A 20,425-nucleotide genomic window follows, 5' to 3' on the forward strand; every position below is an offset into this window, starting at 1 on the left:
TAGTTTACTGGGAAGGACAAAGTGGCCGTCTCTGGATTGATAAGCCAGGCTGACTTGACCAGGCTGGTGACATCCCCAGCAAGGACCTTGCTTACGTCCCTCCGACCCCTTCCCTTTGAGGATTTCAGTGTGCCAAAACCGAGTTGTGTGTTCTTGGAGGTCTCTCCCCTCTCAGAGGGAAGCAAGGCTGGCCTGTCCCATGGGGACATCTGGCCCCATTGTCTCTCTGGGCCTGAGATAGATTCGGACACTGGACCCCGGTCCCACAGCTGGGAAGTGCCGCAGCCACCCCCGGGGCCCCTCCAGCACTCCCTGCTGGGCCAGGCGGACAAGCGAGTGCTCCTCACGGCTGTGTGGGCACCTCTGTCGTGCCCTCACCACCTCCTGCACATCCACCTGGTGACCAGGGATTTCTTGAGCTCAGGGACCACCCTGTATTCATCATTTCATCTGAAACCATTCTCACCATGGAATGAGGCAACCTCACATATTTGCCAAATGGCTGATAGACAAGTAGAGCAAAACCTGTAATTATACATTGAGTGCCACAGAGGTAAGCCCACGTGTGGGAGCCACATAAAGTTTCTATCCCCATCCGGAGGTCATCGGGGACAATGAGGAGGGATCCCCTTCTGAATCTCGAAGGCTCATGTGCAGTCGCCCCGAGGAAGAGGAGGGAGAAAGGGCATTTGTGGGCTTCAGGTGTCTGAGGCGGGTCCTAGGAGAGAGGAAGCCAGCTCCCCTCCACCCCCAACCGTGGACAAAGCAGGGCCACAGTCACGGAAGTCACTGGAGAGCAGATTTCAGGGCAGATATCTAAAAATGGGATGACAGCCCCTCTCTGTCCTGAAGGGAATCAAACACAGTGGGTCCAAAGAGACAGAGCAGATCTACAGATGCTAAGCCAGTTTTATTTTTATTTTTTTTCCTTAAATAGTTTATTGTCAAGTTGGTTTCTGTATAACACCCAGTGCTCATCCCCACAAGTGCCCTCCTCCATGCCCATCACCCCCTTCCGCTCCTCCCCACCCCCTCAGCCCTCAGTTTGTTCTCAGCATTCAGGAGTCTCTCATGGTTTGCCTCCCTCCCTCTCCCCAACTATTTTTCCCCTTCTCCCCCATCATCCTCTGTTAACTTCCTCCTAATCCACCTATATGTGCAAACATACGGTATCTGTTCTTCTCTGCCTGACTTATTTTGCTCAGCATAACACCCTCAAGGTCCATCCACGTTGCTACACATGGCCAGTTTCATTCTTTCTCATTGCCATGTAGTATTCCATTGTATAAATAAACCACATCTTCTTGATCGATTCGTCCATTGATGGACACTTAGGTTCTTTCCATGTGTTGACTATTGTTGAGAGTGCTGCTATGAACATTGGGGTACATGGGCCCCTGTGCATCAGCACTCCTGTGTCCCTTGGGTAAATTCCTAGCAGTATTATTGCTGGGTCATAGGGGAGTTCTATTGTTCATTTTTTGAGGAACCTCCACACTGTTTTCCAGAGGGGCTGCACCAGTTTACATTCCCACCAACAGTGTAGGAGGGTGCCCGTTTCTCCACGTCCTCGCCAGCATCTAGAGTCTCCTGAGTTGTTCATTTTAGCCACTCTGACCAGCATGAGGTGGTATCTCAGTGTGGTTTTGATTTGTATTTCCCTGATGAGGAGGGAAGCTGAGCATTGTTTCATGTGTCTATTGGCCATCTCTGGATGTCCTCTTTGGAGAAGTGTCTGTTCATGTCTTCTGCCCATTTCTTCAGTGGATTATAGACCTGAAATAACCAAAGTCATATTGAAGAAGAAAACCAAAACGGGAGGCATCGCCATCCCTGACTTTAGCCTCTACTACAAAGCTGTCATCATCAAGACACTATGGTATTGGCACAAAAACAGACTCATAGACCAATGGAATAGAATAGAGAACCCAGAACTGGACCCACAAGTGTATGGCCAGTTAATCTTTGACAAAGCGGGGAAGAGCATCCAATGGAAAAAAGGCAGCCTCTTTAACAGATGGTGCTGGGAGAACTGGACAGCAACGTGCAAAAGAATGAAACTAGACCACTTTCTCACACCACACACAAAAATAAACTCAAAATTGATGAAGGACCTGAATGTGAGACAGCTAAGCCAGTTTTAGAAGCTTCCTCTCCTTTCCCTCCAGGGAAGTGGACTCACCTTCCTGCCTCTTCCCCTCAGGCCTGCACAACCGGCGGTGTCCTCCAGGGACGCAGCAGGGGGTTGCGTCTGGCACTCACGCACAGGGGTTGGGGCCGGATCTCCAAACCCCACCAGTGGGATTCGGATTTAAGCGGGTTCCTAGTGTCTCCCCCTTCCAGATGCCCACCCTGCGACCTCCTGGGGCTATTTGGAGGTCCCAAGGCGATCTTTTGTATAATTCGACCCAAGAATGTCCTGGGCGTAGCCGGGTTTGCAGGCAGGTGCACCTTGGTGCCCTGGGGGATTTAGCCCTCCTGCCCGGCCTGGGGGCTCTCATCTGCACACCCCATCTTCTGTGGTCGGTTCATCACCAATGCTGTTTGTACGTCTCAGCCCCTCAGCTTGGCTTTAGGACTTGAGTCGGCAAAATGGGTCACAGAGCAAGACATGACAGCAAAAGGACCTGAAACGTGCCACCGTTGTTTTGCTGGTTAAAGTTTTAAAAGGCGGGATGGGCACACCCATAAAATAACGCCGGCTGCATTTTTGGTTAGAAGGAGGCAATGTTCGAACCCCCTTTCTGCCTCTTTTTTACTCTCTTCTCAAAGCAAACGTGTGCGGGTTGGTCTGTCTCGTTTGGTTCCAGAAAGGAGTCGCCGAGGCTGGCACACAGAGCAGGTGGGCTCCCAGACCTGCACGCGAGCCGGCGTGGTGTTGCCGTGGGCGCTCCTGGAAAGCGACTCCAGCCACGATATCGGTGGCTCGTGTCAGTGGCCAGGAACCCTTCCCAGCCACACCCCCCTGGGTGGTCCTGACAGGCCCTTCTCCCTCCCTGGGCCTCAGTGTCCCCGTGTAGCAAATGAGAGCTGGAAGGGCACCTGGGTGGCTCAAGTCCGTTGAGCCTCCGACTTCAGCTCAAGTCGTGATCTCACGGTCCTGAGTTCGAGCCCCATGTAGGGCTCACTGCTGTCAGCGCAAAGATGGCTCCAGATCCTCTGTCCCCTCTCCTTGCCCCTCCCCCACTTCCGCTCCCAGAAAAATAAATAAACATTTGAAAAAAGAGAGAGAAGATGAGAGCTGGGTGACTCTATAGGTCCTGTCCAGCTCCAACTTCTAGTCATTCTACAACTTGTATGAAACTTAGTGGCTGCTTGTTTGGATTTTCATTTTTTTTTCAATAGATAATTTAGGGGCACTATTACCTTGTTTTTATGGGGGAAGCAAAAGAACGATTTTCAAAACCCCCAGATGATGCTCTGGTAGGTTCTACCTAATGAGCAAATCAAGTCATGGATGAAGAAAGAGAAGTCTACTTTCAAACTGACCTGTATACATTTTCCTTTCTCTAAGGCCATTTGGTTTCCTGCTAGGTTTTTTCTTTTTCTTTTCTTTTTAAAAAACATTGATTTATTTTTGAAGGAGAGAGACACAGAGTGTGAGCAGGTAAGGAGCAGAGAGAGAGGAAGACCCAGAATCCGAAGCAGCTGCAGGCTCTGAGCTGTCAGCACAGAGCTGAACGCGGGGCCCAAACTCGTGGGCTGTGAAGTCCTGACCTGAGCCAAAGTCAGACACTCAGCTGACTGAGCCACACAGGCGCCCCAATTTTTTTTCTTTTTAAAGCAGACTCAGTGGATGGCACACAAGATTTTAAATAATGATCTCTTAGGAGACTGGGCAGGGATGGTGTCGGGGGAGGGCTTCCACTTATTGGCTGGTTGGTCTGGGTGACCTGGTACCCTGGGTGGAAACCCCTGATCATTGCGTGTCCGCCATGTCTGGTGTTTGGTGGGAGGCACCGACCATGACCATCCAAGGGTCCTTCCTCCATTTAGAAAGCGTCCTGGGCTGATGAAAGCCACACGTCCTCACCCAAAGCCTCCTGGTCTGTCTGAACTGGCTGGATGTTGGGGAGCAAAGCTGGGGGGCGCCAAGGACTTCCAGAGGGTGGGGTCCCAGTGAGGTCAGCTTCTGAAGCTCACTTCCTATCGCTCCTACCTAACCCGACCCCGTTGCATGAGTTCTTGGAAATGTGTCACTGAATCCCATACCACATATCTTACATCTTTTTTTCTTTTCTTTTTTCCCCCCGTCTCATTTTCTTTTGGTCTTATTTTATAGTTTTTGTTCCTTTTTTTGTTTTTCTCACTAGCATTCATTCTGTGGCCTTGATGACGTCAGTGAGCAAAGAACTCGGGTTGGTATCCTTTCGATTTCACTGATTAAAAGAATGATGATTTTTCTGAAAAGGAGAATTTCTCCCATTTCTGACTATCACATTCATTGGGCAATGAGGTTCCGTGGGAGGTGGCCAGTGGCAGATTCCTTGGCTCTCTGGCTCCCCGGGGAAGGGGGGGGGCACCCAGGGGTTAGGTGGCGAGTCCCATCCCCTGGGAGGGAGGTTCAGAGAGCTCTTTGTGGAGAAGGAGCAGTGGGGCCTCATGGTTGCCTTGTTGTATTTCATCTTCAGAAGAGGGGGGTGTGCTTGTGGTTTTTTCCAAAGCATTTATTGTGGCTTTGCTTTCTGGTACTCTCTGTCGCCTGTGGACCAGACCATAGCTTCTGGGGTCAGGGGTCTTCAGGAGCAGGAGACGGATGGGGAAGTCCATGACCTGCGTACAAAATACCCAGGAAGCCTGTGTGGAGAGCCCCAGCTCCCCGCCCCTCCCCGCCCCTCCCTGCCTGGTTTTGACGCTGTGCTGTGCTCGGGGATCTTGGATGGAAGCCCTCCGGGCGGGTGGTCCTGCTCTGCCCTGCGTGTCCCCGGGGCCCAGATCTCCCTTGGAGTTCCTGCGTGGACACCCATGTCCTTCCCCCATTCTCTTCGTTCTTGACTTCCTCCCCACCAGGTGGGGGGTCTGCCAGGGCCTCGAGGGCCTGTCCCTGAATCTAGCCCAGGCTGAGAGCGCTGTGAGCCCCGGGGGTGTCCTCAGTGCCCGCCAGCTGCCCTGCCCCCCAGGCCGCGCTCCGTTGCTGCATCCCTCCCTGCCTGATGTTCTGAAGGAAACCCTGAGCCTCTCCCCTGCATACCAGGGCTTTGCCTGGGACCTTCGTGTCCCCAGGTCTAGGGCCGTGCTTGGCACGTGGTCCATGTTCATGCTGTGTTTGCGCAGTGTGTGGAGGAACCATCCCAGGTCTCATCAGATGGGGAGTGGGGCTATCCCGGGCGACGGTGAGGGTAGGTCCTGGAAGACAGGCCATCTGAGTCCTGTTTCCTCCTCCCCTGAATCATTGGGGGGGGGTCCCTCAGTGGGCTCGGCAGGAGAGCTTAGGACCACAGCAGGGGCGGGGTGGTGGGGGGAGGGGAGAGAAGCCAGGGGCTTCTCCAACCATTTTAATTAACCTTGGATTCTCACGTCATTTCAAATTATTATTTTTTTAATCTTATAGGATAGAAAAAGAGCTTATGGAATAAATTGAGTCCCTATGGCATCCCCAACCCCATTCAAACCAAAATTCAACAGCAAAACAAGCTACTTGAAGCCAGAGACTGAAAACAGAATTCACATGTACTCGACGAAGAGGCCTTTTGGGCCCACGGCCGGGTCCTGGCTGGGCCGGGCTGTAGGAGCCCTGAAGACGAGTCCTGGGGATTTTGTCAAGCTCGGGGCCACATCCGGGCCCCCACTCTGGCACCTTCCAAGCCCGAGGGGCAGAGACCTGAATACCAGGAAACCAAGTGCAATTACTAGAAACTGAGTCACTGGGGTGCCACCGCACTGTCAGGGGCCAGGCCAGAGCCCTTGTCCCACACTGCATGCCTTCCCTGGCCGCGGCGGTGTGCCCCGCTGGACAGACTCCTGTACATACGTCTCCATGATCTGTGCTCTGTGTACCCCGGAATCTGTCAGCCAGAGTGACTTGCAAATGTCCCTGTGATCTGAACCCAATGTCAAGCCCCAGTCAGCAAAACCCTTCAAGATTCCTGTGCAGCTGATCCAGCTGGTGATGACCAGAGAAAGAGAGAGAGAGAGAGAGCAGGACTCAGGGGCAGGAGCCTTGCCCACTGTGAAAGGTGGATCCAAGGACCTCAGATTTCCAAGAAAGAAACCGCAGACTCCATCACTTTCCTGGATGTGACGTGGTGAAGATCTCAGAGCCTGGCTTTCCCTGGGGTGGGGGAGGAGAAGGTAGATGCCGTCCCCAACCGCGCCAATCCCGCACCGACTTGCATCTTGGTTGTAATTTGCAAGACGCTGCCGAGGGAAGATGCCAGAAGGTGAAGTGTTCTGGGGAGCAGCCGTGGGGAATGAGCCTCCCCCTGCATCAGTCTGACAGCGGAGCCGCCTTCTCTCAGTTGTGGAGGAGGCGCCCTTCCTGATCTCAGGGAGATCGCTATGAATGGAACCTCCTAGCATACGGAGTGCCTGGGGGCAGCCAAGGAGGTGGGGCAGCAGCTGCTGAGAGTGGGGCCCCCAGGCAGAGCCCCTGAGAAGGGGAGTGACTCAGGGTGGTACTGCCCTGGGGGGCAGGTAGGTCCGCATCTCCAGAAGTCCCTGCTCACATGACTATTCTCTCGGAAACTTCTGGAAGGAAGACATGCAGAATTAGAGTAGATGAAGGAAAACAGGAGGTGGTGAAGGAAAAGGAAGGGCAAAGTGGCAGGAATGGGTCAGTCCCAGGGACAGGATGATTCTCTGCTCTGTGGTTGCTGGGCTGCGGGAGTGACCCTGGGGTTTCTAGTAAGAAGAGCCTTTGGAGGAAACAGAAGTGACTGAAATTCAGGCCGTAGAAGGATCAGCGGAGGAGCTGAGGGTTCTCAGAAGCCAAAGCCAAGGATGGAGAAGGCGATTATGGTGAGCAGAGGGGGCGCCCCAGCCAGAAGGGGAGGGATGTCCAAACCAAATCAAAGAACTGAGAGGGCGGAGTGACCATTCTCTCTTGAAATCTAAACCCAGAGCACCTGCCACTCCAGCCCCCACGACTTACCAACATCCGGTGACCAAATGTGAATGAACTGATGTCTTTGCTTGGAGATGGACACCTGAGCATCCAGGTAGCGATGGGAGTGTGGGACCTCGCAGTGAGTGCAAGGAACACACATCTGCTTGCCCCGGCGCCCAGGCAGCACGGAGAGCCATTGCTCTGCTGACTCAGTGGACAGAGTCCGGGAAGCGCACACGGCTCTCTGGGAATCCTTTCTATGGCACTGAGGGCCCACCCCACTCCCCACTGCCGGAGCGTCCAGAGCGTGGGCCTCACACCCTCCTGTCCGCTCCGCTCTCCCACTCAGACAACAAGATGGGGATGGTGTTGGCCTTGATGTCAAACCCACGTGGGTCCACTCCCAGCCTGGCCCCTTTCCTGCAGCCGACGCTGGCAAAGTACTTGCTGCTCCGAGTCTTAATTTCTTCTGGTCGAGGGGGTGAGAGTCCCCTGCAGCGCCTCACCCCTGCTCTCTGTGGGACATAACTAGACAGACCCCAGGGGCTTCCGGACACTGGCAGGAGATGCGGCCGGCAGCCACCTGTGGTGCCCTCCGCTAGACTGTCCTCAAAGGAGACCGAACAGCCTGTGGGGGACCGGGAGCCATTCATGCTCTGAGACAACTCAGGTGCAAGGGAATGAGACCACACAAGCAGGTACAGGAGGGACCCCCGTGTAAAAGCCCAAAGTACCCCCCTAGGAACCAGTGACAGTCCCGGGCATTGCTTCTGAGGTCCCTGCTGGGGACAGGCCAGGCTCCAAACAGCCGTTGTGCTCAGGGGGCCTCAGAGCTCTGGTGGACTGCATCCATGCCCTTGGCCCCTCGCCCGTCGGGCTGGCTGTGGTGGGTGTGGCCTCGTAGCACCGCTCACGTTCCGTGGGGGGTGTGGTTCCCAGAGGTCAGCTGATCCCCAGGTCAGCGTCTCCTGCAGAAAGGAGAAGGGCTGGGTCCACCCTTTCCCACCACCTGCCTCGCAGATCTGCTGGCAGCATTTGGGGGCCAGGAGACCAGCAGTGCAGAGTGACAAGCCCTCCCCTTTGTCTGGGAGGTGGGACTTCTGGTTTTAAAATGGGGGGGGGGAGTCCCAGGCAAGCCGGGTCGGGAGGGTCTTCCTGCAGCTTGAGGCCTTGACCGCCGGCCCCACGTCCTCTGGGCCCAGCTGTGCACAGATGTGATCTCCCTCCCCTGCACGCGCTGAGCCGCGTTCTGCGGAATGAGAAAGGCAGGCTGCGGGCTGTGCCGGTGCTTCTGGGGTTAACGCATCGCATCCGGTAGCACCCGGCACTGTCTGAGGCGCTGTGGGGTGGGGTGGGGGCGCTGCAGGTGTGCCGAGCTTGTGCATCCCCCACCCCTTGCCAGGGGGGCCCTGGTTCCCTTGGAGACATGAACGCTGTGCTCCAGCACGAGCTCAACACCTTTCTGAGCAGATTCATGATCTTTCCTCCCCATCCTTCCATCCTGGGGGCTGAAACCCTCAAGGTCTGTGGCTCCTGCATTTCCCTCACCTTCCGTAACCAGGCCGTGACCGGTAGAGCCTTGCCCAATGGTCCCAGTACAAACAATGACCTGTGTGTCTTTGCGTATTTTCTCACATTGAACCAGAACCTGCTAGAGGCCTGCTGATTTGGGGGTGCTCCTCCCTGAGGTCGTCTAGGAGCTCTTGGGGGCTTCTGAGGACCCCGGACTATGCCCCCTAGACTGTGCCCAGCAGTTAGGTCATTTGCTGAGGATTCTATCAGAGAAGCCACAGAGATGGGATTCGAACCCAGGCCATGTGACCCGGGCACCTGAGTTCTGAGCTGGTCCACTGCATCCCCTCTGGGCCAGCACCCGGCCCTGCTGCCTCTGGCCACCCTGTGTCTGTCGGAAGCCCTCTGGGCCACCCTGGAACACTGCTTACTGTTGGAGTAATATTATTAAGACAAAATCTCCCCCCAATCCGGAAAATGTCTCCACAGAGGTAGATAAAAAAGAAAGCATGTTTAGTATTGAATAAGCATCAAACCAGACAGTGACGTGCATTACAGGCAATCTGCTCAGAGATTTGCAAAGACAGGAAGGAATCTCACCCCTGTCCAAGCAGACACAGTCCATTCCATACATGCCCTCAAGATAATTTGAGAGAGAGAAAGACAGAGCATAAGCAGGGGAGGGACCGAGAGAGAGGGAGACACAGAATCTGAAGCAGGCTCCAGGCTCTGAGCTGTCAGCACAGAACCCTATGTGGGGCTCGAACTCAGAAACCGCGAGATCACCACCTGAGCTGAAGTCAGATGCTTAACCAACTGAGCCACCCAGGTACCCCTATAAGTTTTCTAAAGTACATGCTCCTCTACATAAGGGGAGGGGGGAGTCCCTTTCATTATTTTAACAGGGCGGTTCAACCTGGTATTTTTTTTGAATATCTGTTTATTTTTTGAGAGAGGAGGAGGGAGAGAGCATGAGCGGGGGAGGGGCAGAGACAGAGGGAGACAGGGTCCAAAGCAGGCTCTGAGCTGTCAGCACAGAGCCTGATGTGGGACTCGAACTCATGAGCCGTGAGATCATGACCTGAGCCGAAGTCGGATGCTTAACAGACGGAGCCAGCCAGGCGCCCCAAGCCTGGTAGATTCACCTTGTACCTCCGCTTGCACCGCTCTGCATCAGGCTGAGAGCACTGGCTCCTATACCTCCTTGTCACCTCCTACGGGCCCCAGAGTGCTCCAGCCTCCAAGTAACATCTGACCAACTCCCTGCCTCTGAGCACTCCTGGGACACCCCACTGGCCACAGAGAGATTCCTAAGTCTTTTTTCCAGAGCTCAAGGCCTCCACTGATATGGCCCCAGGTCACTTATGTTCCCCATCCTCATTTCCCCACCAAGTGCCCACCAGGCTGGCCACACCCTTCATCTGTCCTGCCCATGTCATGGGGCTTTGACCCCAAGGCTGCCTCTGCCTGGCGGAATCCTGTGCCCGTGTCTGCCTGCTGCCTCCACCATTCCTGAGTCCACCAGCCTCTGGCTCCCTCCCACGGGACATGCGTGTTCTGGTCAGGGCCTCGGTGCATTCCTCACCTCTCGAGTTTTGGGTTTAGATGTGGATTTGAATCCTGACTCTGGCATCTCCCGTGTGTGGGGCCTGGACAAGCTCCTCCACCTTCCGGAGCCTCTGTCTCATCATCCACAAAATGGGTATGATAATGCCCACCTCCTTAGGTTACCAGGATGGTTGGACCAGCTAAGGTGACGAGATCCAGAGCACGGGCGATACCCGGGACAGCCCTAGCCCCCGTCCCCTCTGCCTGGCGAGCTCTAGATCCCTATTAATGTTTGCTGTCCTCAGAGAGGAGGCATAGACCTTCATCCACTCGTAGAGGAGGGCGGAGTGTGAGCCCCACCACTGAGAATTTATTTATTTATTAAAAAAATTTTTTTAAATGTTTTATTTATTTCTAGGAGAGAGAGAGGGACAGCGTGAGCAGGAGAGGGTCAGAGAGAGAGGGAGTCACAGACTGAAACAGGCTCCAGGCTCTGAGCTGGCAGTCAGCACAGAGCCCGATGCGGGGCTCGAACCCACGAACCGTGAGATCATGACCTAAGCNAGAGAGACAGCGTGAGCAGGGGAGGGTCAGAGAGAGAGGGAGTCACAGACTGAAACAGGCTCCAGGCTCTGAGCTGGCAGTCAGCACAGAGCCCGATGCGGGGCTCGAACCCACGAACCGTGAGATCATGACCTAAGCGAAAGTCGGACGCTTAACTGACTAAGCCACCCAGGTGCCCCACCACTGAGAATTTATATTTCTGATGGTCCTTCCTGGAAATCTCATTTTACCTCTCTGTGCATATCATTCAGCATTTAGTTCTAAATGACTTTTCAACAACGTTGTCCTGCTTTGGGCGAGTCCTGGCATGCCAGCTTGTAAAACGAGAGGTGTCCGTTCGTATTGTATGATGCGTGTACTGGGGAAACCCGAGGCGCACTCATAAATAATTCACCTGTCCTTGCCCTCCTCAAGGGATATTTTCCTGCACATTCTGAAGGCCCTGCAGCCTCCCGGAACTGTCCAGAAAGTCAGAGCTGCAAATCCACTTAAGGTTATTAAGTCTTGATGCATGAACTTCTCCTGCAATGGAGCCCGCAGCTCAAGGGCGGACTGAGAAAAGTTTCAGCTACATTGTCAGAGCCCCCGGCCCCGATGGGTTCGATGTGATGAACGTGGATGTGAAGATCGACACGTCCTGGCTGTTCCAGGATGTAGAGGACGGTGGCAAGGGGCCGGGCTGCCCTCCTGCAGCTGGAAACCCAGACACGGACCCGGGCGCGCTCAGGAAGCAGCTGGAGTCCTCCGAGCGCAAGCTGTTGGCTGCTGTGGACAAGTACGTGATGTTGGAGTCCGAGCTCAGGAGCAGGTAAATACGGCATTTGCGCCCCTTCTTTGTGTATTTAACGAATCCTGGGCCTCATAGTTGGGTTAGATCAGTGTGTCGAATCCTTTCTATGGCTGAAATAGCCTGCATGCTGGAACCGGGCTCTGGTCCCCCCTCCTTCCTATCCTCCACTCCGTGTCCCAGGGGCTGAGCCCTCAGGGTCCAGGGGCTGAGCCCTCAGGGTCCCAGGCTCCCAGTTCAGGATGTGGGTCCAGCCAATGGGAGGCACCACAGGGAGGAGAAGGAAGAGGCCAGCCGCTCCTCCCCGACCATTTTCGGATTCTGAGGCCGCAGAGTGCGGCGGGGTCCTGCGTAGGTATCAGGGGAGGAATGTGGCTTGGAAATGCAGGACGCTAGTGACTGGGCTCCATGCCGACAGGTTGACCCAGGTCTCAGCAGCCGAGTGTCTCGGATTTGCCTGGGGCTTCACCATTTTCTTGTATTTTCCTTCATTTTAATAAAGGCGAGTCATGAAGCACGGATTTACATGTGCTTTCCTTCTTATTTCCTCTTTGTCAAACTTCTCACACGAAGAAATTCACATATCAGAAAGATGGTTTTGTTACTCCATGTGATTGTCCATCCATCCGTTCGTTCATCCATTCATTCATTCGCTCACCCTTCTACCTCCTGCACTTGGCCGCCAGAGTCATGTGCTAAGTTATAGTGGTGTGTGCTCAGGCTGCCCGGAGAAAGCACCACAGCCTGGGGGATTTAACAGAAATTTATTTTCTCCCAGGCCTGGAGGCTGGGAGTCCAAGTTCAAGGTGCAGGCAGGTTTGGTTCCTTGTGAGGACTGGCACTCTTTGTGGTGTGTAGACAGCCTCTTCTCCCTGTGTCCGCACACGACCATTTCTCATGTGTCTGTGTCCTAATCCCTGATTCTCATGAGGACACCTGTCAGACTGGGTCAGGGCCCATCCATGTGGCCTCATTTTAACTCAGTTATCTCTGTAGAGATTCTGTCTCCAAATACGGTCACAGTCTGAGGTCCTGGACATTAGGACTTCAACATAGGAATTTGAGGGGGACACAGATCAGCCCATAATATAAATCCTGGGGGTTGAGACCCAGGGAAGGTAGGGCCCCGGCCGTGGAGAGAGCCTAACCCACACATGGTTGCGGCTCAGATCTTTCTCCAGAAAGATTGGGAGCGAAAGCTAGAAACTCACTGGGGCCTGGGGACAAATGGTGGGGAAACATCTGCAAAGGGGACCCTTCCATGCAAGGGACAGACAGGGAGCCCTGGGGCACCATGAGCAATGGAGAGGAGGGGGCCTCCGTGGCTGGGGCCCGGGCTGAGGCCATTCTGGAGGAGGTGTCCTGGACCCACCTGTGTGTAATGTGAGCTGTGTCGTCTGCTGTCTGAAGGTGGGGCGCACCACCCCGCAGGTGTGGGGAAACCGAGGCCGGAAGGATGAATTGCTTTATCCAGGGTCACTAGGGGCTGCAGCTGGGGCGGGGGGGGGGGGCTGGATGCAGCGTGGGTTTCGTAGGGTACCGTAAAGGTTGGACGTGCGCATTGGACTTCACTTGGATGAAAAAGTTAAATGTTCTAAAATTATTTATAAATTAAAAAAGACAGTTAACATTTATAAGATTATTATGAAAATAATGAAGTGTTGTTAGAAGTTTGAGAAAGAAGACACACTCCTATCTTTATTACTGCGTCAACGTTGCCTGTTCATTTCCAACCAAAATGCAACAAAATTAACAATAGCTATTCACGGAGTGCTTACTCTGTTCTGGGCACTGTTAAATATTCACATACTGAATCCTGAAAACAGTACGCAAAGTGAGGTGATAGTGTCATCCTCAACTCAGAGATGGGGAAAGGGAGGCACGGGGTAGTTAAGTGACTTCTCCACAATCACCCATATCCAGCCACGTGGTGTGGGGGATGCTAGGACTTGAACCCCTGCGGCCCTGCCTGGGGTGGTAATAGCAGCCACAAGGGGCCCATTTCTCGTGGTGCCCCGGTGGATTCTCCTGGTTTCGTAGCAAGCAGTCTGCAGCACTGTATAGTAAGATTTGTGTAACTGGGTGCAGATCAGTGAAAAAAAACGGCCCTTAGTCGTCTATTTCTTATTTGTGGGCGTGGTTGTTTCCGAGGGCTGCTGAAACAAATTTCTACAAACCTGGCGGCTCAGAGCAACACACCCATCTGGTCTGACAGTCCTGGAGGCTGAAGTCCTAAAGCGGGGCCAAAGTCAAGGCATCCAGAGAGAGAGAGCCATGTTCTCCCCAGAGGCGGTGGGGGAGTCTGTTCCCTCGTCTCTTCAAGCATGAAGAGCTGCATTCCTTGGGCCCCGGCCCCTTCCCCCACCTTCAGAGTCAGCAGGGTAGTATCTAGCTTCACTTGGCCTTCACCTTCTGTGAAATCTCCCTCTGCTTCCCTACTGCAGGGACAGACCCCTGTGATGGCAGGCAGGGCCCACCCGATGGTCGGGGGTGTCTCCCTGTTCCCAGGTCTTTAACTTATCACAGCTACAGTCTCCTGCATTTTAAGCAATGTTCATGGGGCCAGGATTAGAGCCTGGATATATGACGGGGCCTGTATTCAGTCTGCCATGGTGAGATTAGTCATTTTCTGCTTCAAGTATAAGGATAATACCAGGGTTGAATATTGTCTCATATTTTGTGTTTTGGGTTGATCTCAAAAACTGGAAACAAAATTTTTAATGTTTTATTTTTTGGGGGGGGAGGGAGAAGAGGGACAGAGAGAGAGAGAGAGAGAGAGAGAGAATTAGAAGCAGGCTCCGGGCTCCGAGCTGTCAGCACACAGCCTGACGCCGGGCTGGAACTCACACCGTGAGATCATGACCTGAGGTGAAGTTGCAGGCTTAACTGACTGAGCCCCCCAGGCGCCCCCATATCACCACATTTTATAAGCAATCGAGTGCTCGGCCTGACTGACCGATTAGCCTGGGGCCACTCCTGGGGTTCGGTTTGGAAGGAATTGGATTACAAGCCACACAGGGAGCACACTCTCTTCTTTCACGTACACAAGCCATCCTCAGGGCCTCAGGGCAGGAGAGGGGACTCTTGACCTTATTATTAATGCATCAGTTCATTTCTTCACAATAGATCTCTGAGCACGGTACAAGTACCTCTCTCTTAAAGATAAAGAGACTGTGGGTCATGGTGGGGAACAAGCCCAGTTGAGGCCCCACAGCTGGTCAGCGGCAGGTCAGGGAGCAAAGCTGGGTCCTCCCCCAAGGGGCGGCATCTGTCCTGGTGGAGGGAGCCGCCCTGCGTGGCATGGGCAGAGGAGTGAAGGTGTGCAAGCTTGCCTGGGGAGGCTGCAGACCCATTTTCCATGTGTTTCCTGGATTTCTGTCATAGATGGAAGGTTGGTGCATTAAGGGGACTTAGAAAGTAGTTCAAACGGGAGATGGGCAAGTCTTTGTGGTCCCTCCTGTCCCCGCGGGACCAGACTGTCCCCTTGGGCTTCTCCCCATTCTCGTGTGCACTTCCTTCTGATGGAGCTGCGGTCAGGGCTCACTTCCAGCCTGTGTATTACTTTGTGAGTCATACATATTCAACACGTCCCCAGAATAAAAAGAAAAGGCTTCATGTGGCCGAGCTGTCCTTAACTATTAGGCCATTTCCACCTTCTCTCTGTTGTAGGTAATACAAAGATGAATGATTTCAATTGCGGAGACTTTTTCTGAATTTCATTCATTTCCTTGGAAGAGATTTGAAGGAGTATAGCTCACATAGGAGGCAATGGAGTGTAGGGTTAAAAGCCTGAGTTCAGGAGTCAGATAGTCTGGGCTCTAGAATGCTGTGTCACTTCGGGCAGGTACCAGCCTCTCTGATCCTCCATTTTCTCGTGTGTGAAGTAGGGGTAAGGGAACCTACCTGCAGGCTGGTACTGTGAGGATGGATAGAAACGACACAGAGAAAGCTCTCCAGCCACATGGGTCTGGCTCAGCCCTTCTTCGTTGGTATCAACTGAACTTGGGGTTACCAGCTGAGGGATGAGAACACATTTAAGACTGTTGATGCACGGTGCATTATTATTCGATCGATATCTTTGAAGTATTCCAAATCATCCTAAATAGGTGGGAAGGTTTCACAAAATGCGATATTTTTCAGAATATCAAACTGGCCAAATGACCAAAAAACACCCAAGGTTGGCCCCAGGGTCTGTGAAACTCTACGGCCATGTTTGCTGCCTCCCAAGTAAGCATCTTCCTGCTTCGCTGCCTCAGAATCCAGCAGCTGGAGCTGTCGGAGAGCCAGCTCCTCCGGAGGGTGGACCAGCTCAGCGCCCACGTGTTGCAGGAGAGGAGCCAAGCAAGGCGGGCCCAGGAGAAGCTGCAAGCCCTGCAGGGGGCTCTGGCCAGCCAGGTACCATTTTCCCTCTTGATTCCACTATTTGGGTCTCCACCCAGCAGGGTGACCCCTTGTGCTTGCAGGGAGCGTCAGGTGCAGTGGAGTAAAGATGGGGGCCGGGGGGGGGGTGCTGGGAGAGCCCAGCCGGGGGGGGGGGGGCTTTGAGGGCTCCTAATGCCCCCAGTGCTGGGCCTGGGGCAGGGTCACGTGGTCTCTCTGGACCTCAGCAGCCCCATCTGTAAAGCCTCACAAAGGTTCTGGCTGGGATCTGCTGGGGGAGGGGGTTGGTGAAAGCACAGGGTGACCTGCAGGGGCTGGGCACCCCCTGGGAGCTTTGGTCAGACATTCATTTCTGTGGCCCTCGTAACAGACATTGGGGAAGCCAGCTCTGGCTGGGGACAAGCGGATGTTGACTGATGCAGGGTCACCGGCCTTGGGAGGCAACATGCAGGTGGGGACACAAATAGGAGATGGGTAACTCCCAAGCCGGATTCCAGGTGCCAGGAGGAGGGTGCAGGCATAGTGTGGATGGAGTCGGGGTCAGGGGAAGTGACCGAGAACTGAGCCAATGGAGCTGGCCCTTGGGGGAAGGGCATGTGAAGCCTGGGAACAGCCCGTGCACAGGCACAAAAGTGTGGAGAACATATCAGGGCCAGAGGAGAGGGCATGGGCACGGGGAGGGTGTTGGTGAGACAGTACGGTTCCAGAAGGACCAGTGAATTGACCGCAGTGAGGAGCAGGCTTTGGGGGACTTCAGCAGGAGAGGCTCAGGACAGGGTCTAGGGAAAATTATTCCAGTTGCATGGGAGACAGAGAGAGGTGGTGGAGGCAGAGAGACAAGTTAGTGCATTCGAGAAACCGTGGATGGTTAAGGGGGTGGACTCCAGAGGCAGGCGCCTGGTGCCGAGCCCTGGCTCTTCCACTCACGGGGTGTGATTTAACCTTTCTGGGCCTCAGTTTCCTCATCTGTGAAATGGGAAATGATATACGACCAACCCTCCTGGACTGTTGTGTGGGTTTAGAGAGTCAGTGCGTGTAAAATGCTCACAACAGTAACAGCAAATAACACCAGCTGTTTTCATACGTATTAGTCTTTATTGAAATATGCCGGGATGACGAGGAAGGCTGGAGGGTAGGGCACATTAGGAAATACCGCAGGGACAGAAATGACAGCCTTCCAGGACAGCCACCCATGGTTCTCAAAGACCCACTTTCCGCTGATCACTCCTTACAGCCCAGCAGCAACGGTCAAGTTGCAGGTGAACGCTCACCGTCGGGTTGGGAAACAAGTTCCAAAAACAGAATCAACAAGGAAATAAGAAAGGGCATCATGCGTATAAGGAAGAGGGCTATTTCGTGACACTTGTGTCAATGGCACACACATGTGCATGTAAAGGGGCGTGATGTCGAAGTGCAGGGAGCTGTTAAAAAAGTTCAAAAATCTCTGATGTAGGCATTCGCTGAGACAGACGTGGAGTGTGGAAAGATAAGGGGTTCGATTAAGTGGAAATTCGTCTTCAAAATGCCAGGGTGACGTGCAAGTGGAATTTTTTTTTTTTTTTTGCCCTCTACATTGAACTTGGGTGCAGAAAGTACAGTTAATTGTCCCTCTCGGCTGCGAGCACGCCATCGTCGGTGCCGTGAGAGGCAGGGGTGTGGTGTGGGTTCCCAGCGGGAAGAATCTCATCAATCCGTGGAAGACCCTTTGGTAAATACGTTGGGGGCCATGCCTGATACCCATGGAGGGTTTCCAAGGCGAGTCAGCCACAGCCCTGCAGTCACGAGATGTTCCCAGTGTGACGGAGACATGGAGGACGAGGGTGTGCTCAGAGGCCCCACGGGACCAGCAGCTCTACAGCCTCCCTAGGGCCATCCGTCTCATGGAACCTGTATGCTCCTGGAAAGGCCAGTCAGGAAACCCCACTTCCGGAGGAGGGGCCAGCCAGGAAACCCCACTTCCGGAGGAGGGGCCAGCCAGGAAACCCCACTTCCGGAGGAGGGGACAGTCAGGAAACCCCACTTCCGGAGGAGGGGCATCACGCCTGCGCGGTGGAGGCGCGCCGCTCAGGGTCCCTCTGTGGCCGCTGGGCCCAGCTACCCCCCAGCCCAGCCCCTCTGACCCCGAGCCCCTCCCGGGAGATGTCCGCACTTGGAGCAAGTTTCGTAGGAGTGCGTGGGTGAGCTCTCTCTGCTCTTCATACGCGATCTTGGCCAAACGGCAGTTTTGCGGTCATTGTTCCCAGGAGGCCTCTGCGTGCACAGCCATCTCAGGTTTGCGGTGCCCTGTGGCCCTTCTGAAAGCCGGTGAAGGCGGACCCTTCTGGGGACAGCGCACCGCCCGTGACGGGATAACCGGGAACAGGCTTCGTCCCGGGGAATCCGGCTCCAGGGTCACCTGCCCCACCTCCCCAGGGTCAGGCTGTCAAACAAAGCCTGCCGAGCTGTCCCCGCGTCTTGTCTTCCGCACGGCGAGCTCGCCCGGCCGGCAGCAGGCGCTGGTAGCTGAGAGAGGAGTAGTTCTACCCCTTGGGGTCAATCCTTTCTGGAAATTGGGCCAGGACTCCCTCCCGGGGTCGCGGTGGCTGGGTGGGCCTGGTGCAGCTCACAGCTCACCCCCCGGGGGTGGGGCTGGGGGTGGGTTGGGGGGTTGGTCTAAGAACAAGAGAGCTGTGTTCTCTGGACCTTTCAGGTACACGGGGGTTAGAATCCTGGCCTTGGCGAGCGATTATGAAGCCAGTCATCCTGAGCACCCCAAGGGCATAGTGACTGTACCTAGTTTTTGGAGGTATTCTCAGTACTCCTGCTGCGGGGGGTCTGGGCAGCCAGAAGCCGGGGCTGGCCGACCTTCGCGGGGCCCGGCATGAACGCTCCAGGGGTATGGAAATGGAGAGGTGTGGGAGGTCCAGGCGGAAGCGGGGAAACGCAGGTGGGTCCAAGCGGCAGCTCTCTACAAACTGGCGGGGTCGCATCCAGCCTCGGCAGCCCTGGGGCGGCCCTCCCCGCCCCGTGCGCAGTTTCCTTCGGAGGACGGCTCACGGGTGCGGGGCCCCTACCGGGGGAGTGAGGCACTCCCCCCGCGCAAAACGGCGGGGGCGCCAAAAAATTCAACGATCGGAATAAATAGTATCTGATGCAATAGTTTAATGAGAAACTGAACGCACAACCAAACCTCCCCGACGGGCAGAATATCGAAGTTTAACATAAAAACGCTGTGCGCGACGGTGTGTCCCTCGGGGCTGACTTCCTGACGCCCTCGATCCACCGCCAACTTGTAGGTTCTGGAGAAGGAGCGCGTGGCCCGGCGGCAGCGGTGGCGGCTGCGGCGGCTGCGGGAGCGGCTGCGGCGCAAGGACGAGGCGCTGGGGCGGCAGGCGGCGGCCCTGGAGCGCTGCCGGCGGACGCAGCGGCGCCAGCTGGCCCTGGTGCGCGAGCAGGAGCGCGGCCTGCGGGAGCAGGTGCAGCGGCTGGAGCGGGACGTGCGGCGCCTGTGTCACGCGGCCGGCCTCCTGCTGGCCGAGCTGGACGCCCCGGCGCCGGGCAGCCCCCGCGCCCTCGGCCCGGCCGGCCCCGGAGGGGAGGCGGAGGAGCTGCGCGCTCTGCAGGCGCGGGCCGAGCGCGGCGAGCGCGAGCGGGATGCAGCGGTGCGCGGGTTGCGGGAGCAGCGCGCCACGGAACGCCGGCTCCGCGGGCAGCTGGAGGATCTTCGCTGCTGCATCTACGAGCTCAAGCTGTCGGAGATCGGCCTGCAGGGCCGGGTGGAGGACCTGGCGCAGCAAAACCGCAGCCTTCGAGAGGAGCTGGGGGCCCGGGCGTCCGGGGAGAGCGCGCGCAGCACCGCCGCTGCCGGTCCCTGCAGCCCGGTAAGTGGCCGCAACCCGGGGCACCAGTGAGTTTTCAGATTTCTCTTTCTCCTACAGCCACCTGCCAGTCACCAGCTCCTTCATCCCCCAGTTTTCCTCGTCATCTACTCGGATCCAGCCTGACTAGCCCCATCCATCCGTCCATCCATCCTTCATTCCATCAGCCACCTACCCACCTATCTGCACAGCCAGTCACACACTTTCCGCTACCCATTCTTCAGCACAGCCACCTCACTGCCCATCTGTCCCCCTTCTCATCCACCCATCCCCCCGTTCACCCATATACCTGCTCGTCTGTCCATCTGTCCGTTTGTCTACCGATGCTCCATCGTCTCATTCACACAACCATCCGGCTGTCCATCTGTCCATCCAGCCAGTCTACAGGGAACCAACCAGCCACCCCTCATCCCTCATCAGCTGTCCCCTCCTGTCTATCCATCTGTCCAGCAGTTACCGAGTCCCGGCTGTGTGCCAGATGAGACCCTTGGGTGTGCAGTGTTATGTCACTGCCATGTGCCCAGAAAGTCTTCCCAATCCGTCCCCTCCTTCAGAAGATGATGACCTCCTCTTCCACCTTCCCCATAGCTCCAAAGGTGGGGACGGTCCCTGGTGGCAAGTGCCGTCCGTGCTTCTTGAGTGCTCCTCCCTTAGACTGTGCGCTCCGTGAGGGCAGGGCCCAGGTCTGGGAGCTCTTTGGAGCCTCGGTCCAGCATCATCACTCAGGGGGTC

At 55.4% G+C, this 20,425-nt stretch overlaps 2 protein-coding genes across 2 annotated transcripts in view; both read left to right on the forward strand.

Moving 5' to 3' along the window:
• JAKMIP1 (janus kinase and microtubule interacting protein 1) overlaps nt 1–4,333 on the forward strand; it is a 127,560-nt gene extending 123,227 nt beyond the window's left edge. The window contains exon 22 of the mRNA XM_039232028.1: nt 4,283–4,333. Coding sequence (XP_039087959.1) covers nt 4,283–4,333 — 51 coding nt within the window. The remainder of the gene's footprint in view (nt 1–4,282) is intronic.
• A 6,863-nt stretch (nt 4,334–11,196) lies between these two features.
• Nucleotides 11,197–20,425, forward strand: part of CUNH4orf50 (chromosome unknown C4orf50 homolog) — a 47,491-nt gene continuing 38,262 nt past the window's right edge. The window contains exons 1-3 of the mRNA XM_039232110.1: nt 11,197–11,477; nt 15,713–15,851; nt 19,112–19,696. Of these exons, the coding sequence (XP_039088041.1) occupies nt 11,197–11,477; nt 15,713–15,851; nt 19,112–19,696 (1,005 nt within the window). The remainder of the gene's footprint in view (nt 11,478–15,712; nt 15,852–19,111; nt 19,697–20,425) is intronic.

This window comes from Hyaena hyaena, unplaced genomic scaffold (genome assembly GCF_003009895.1).
Source record: "Hyaena hyaena isolate Hyena2069 unplaced genomic scaffold, ASM300989v1 scaffold_63, whole genome shotgun sequence".
Taxonomy (NCBI): Eukaryota; Metazoa; Chordata; class Mammalia; order Carnivora; family Hyaenidae; genus Hyaena; species Hyaena hyaena.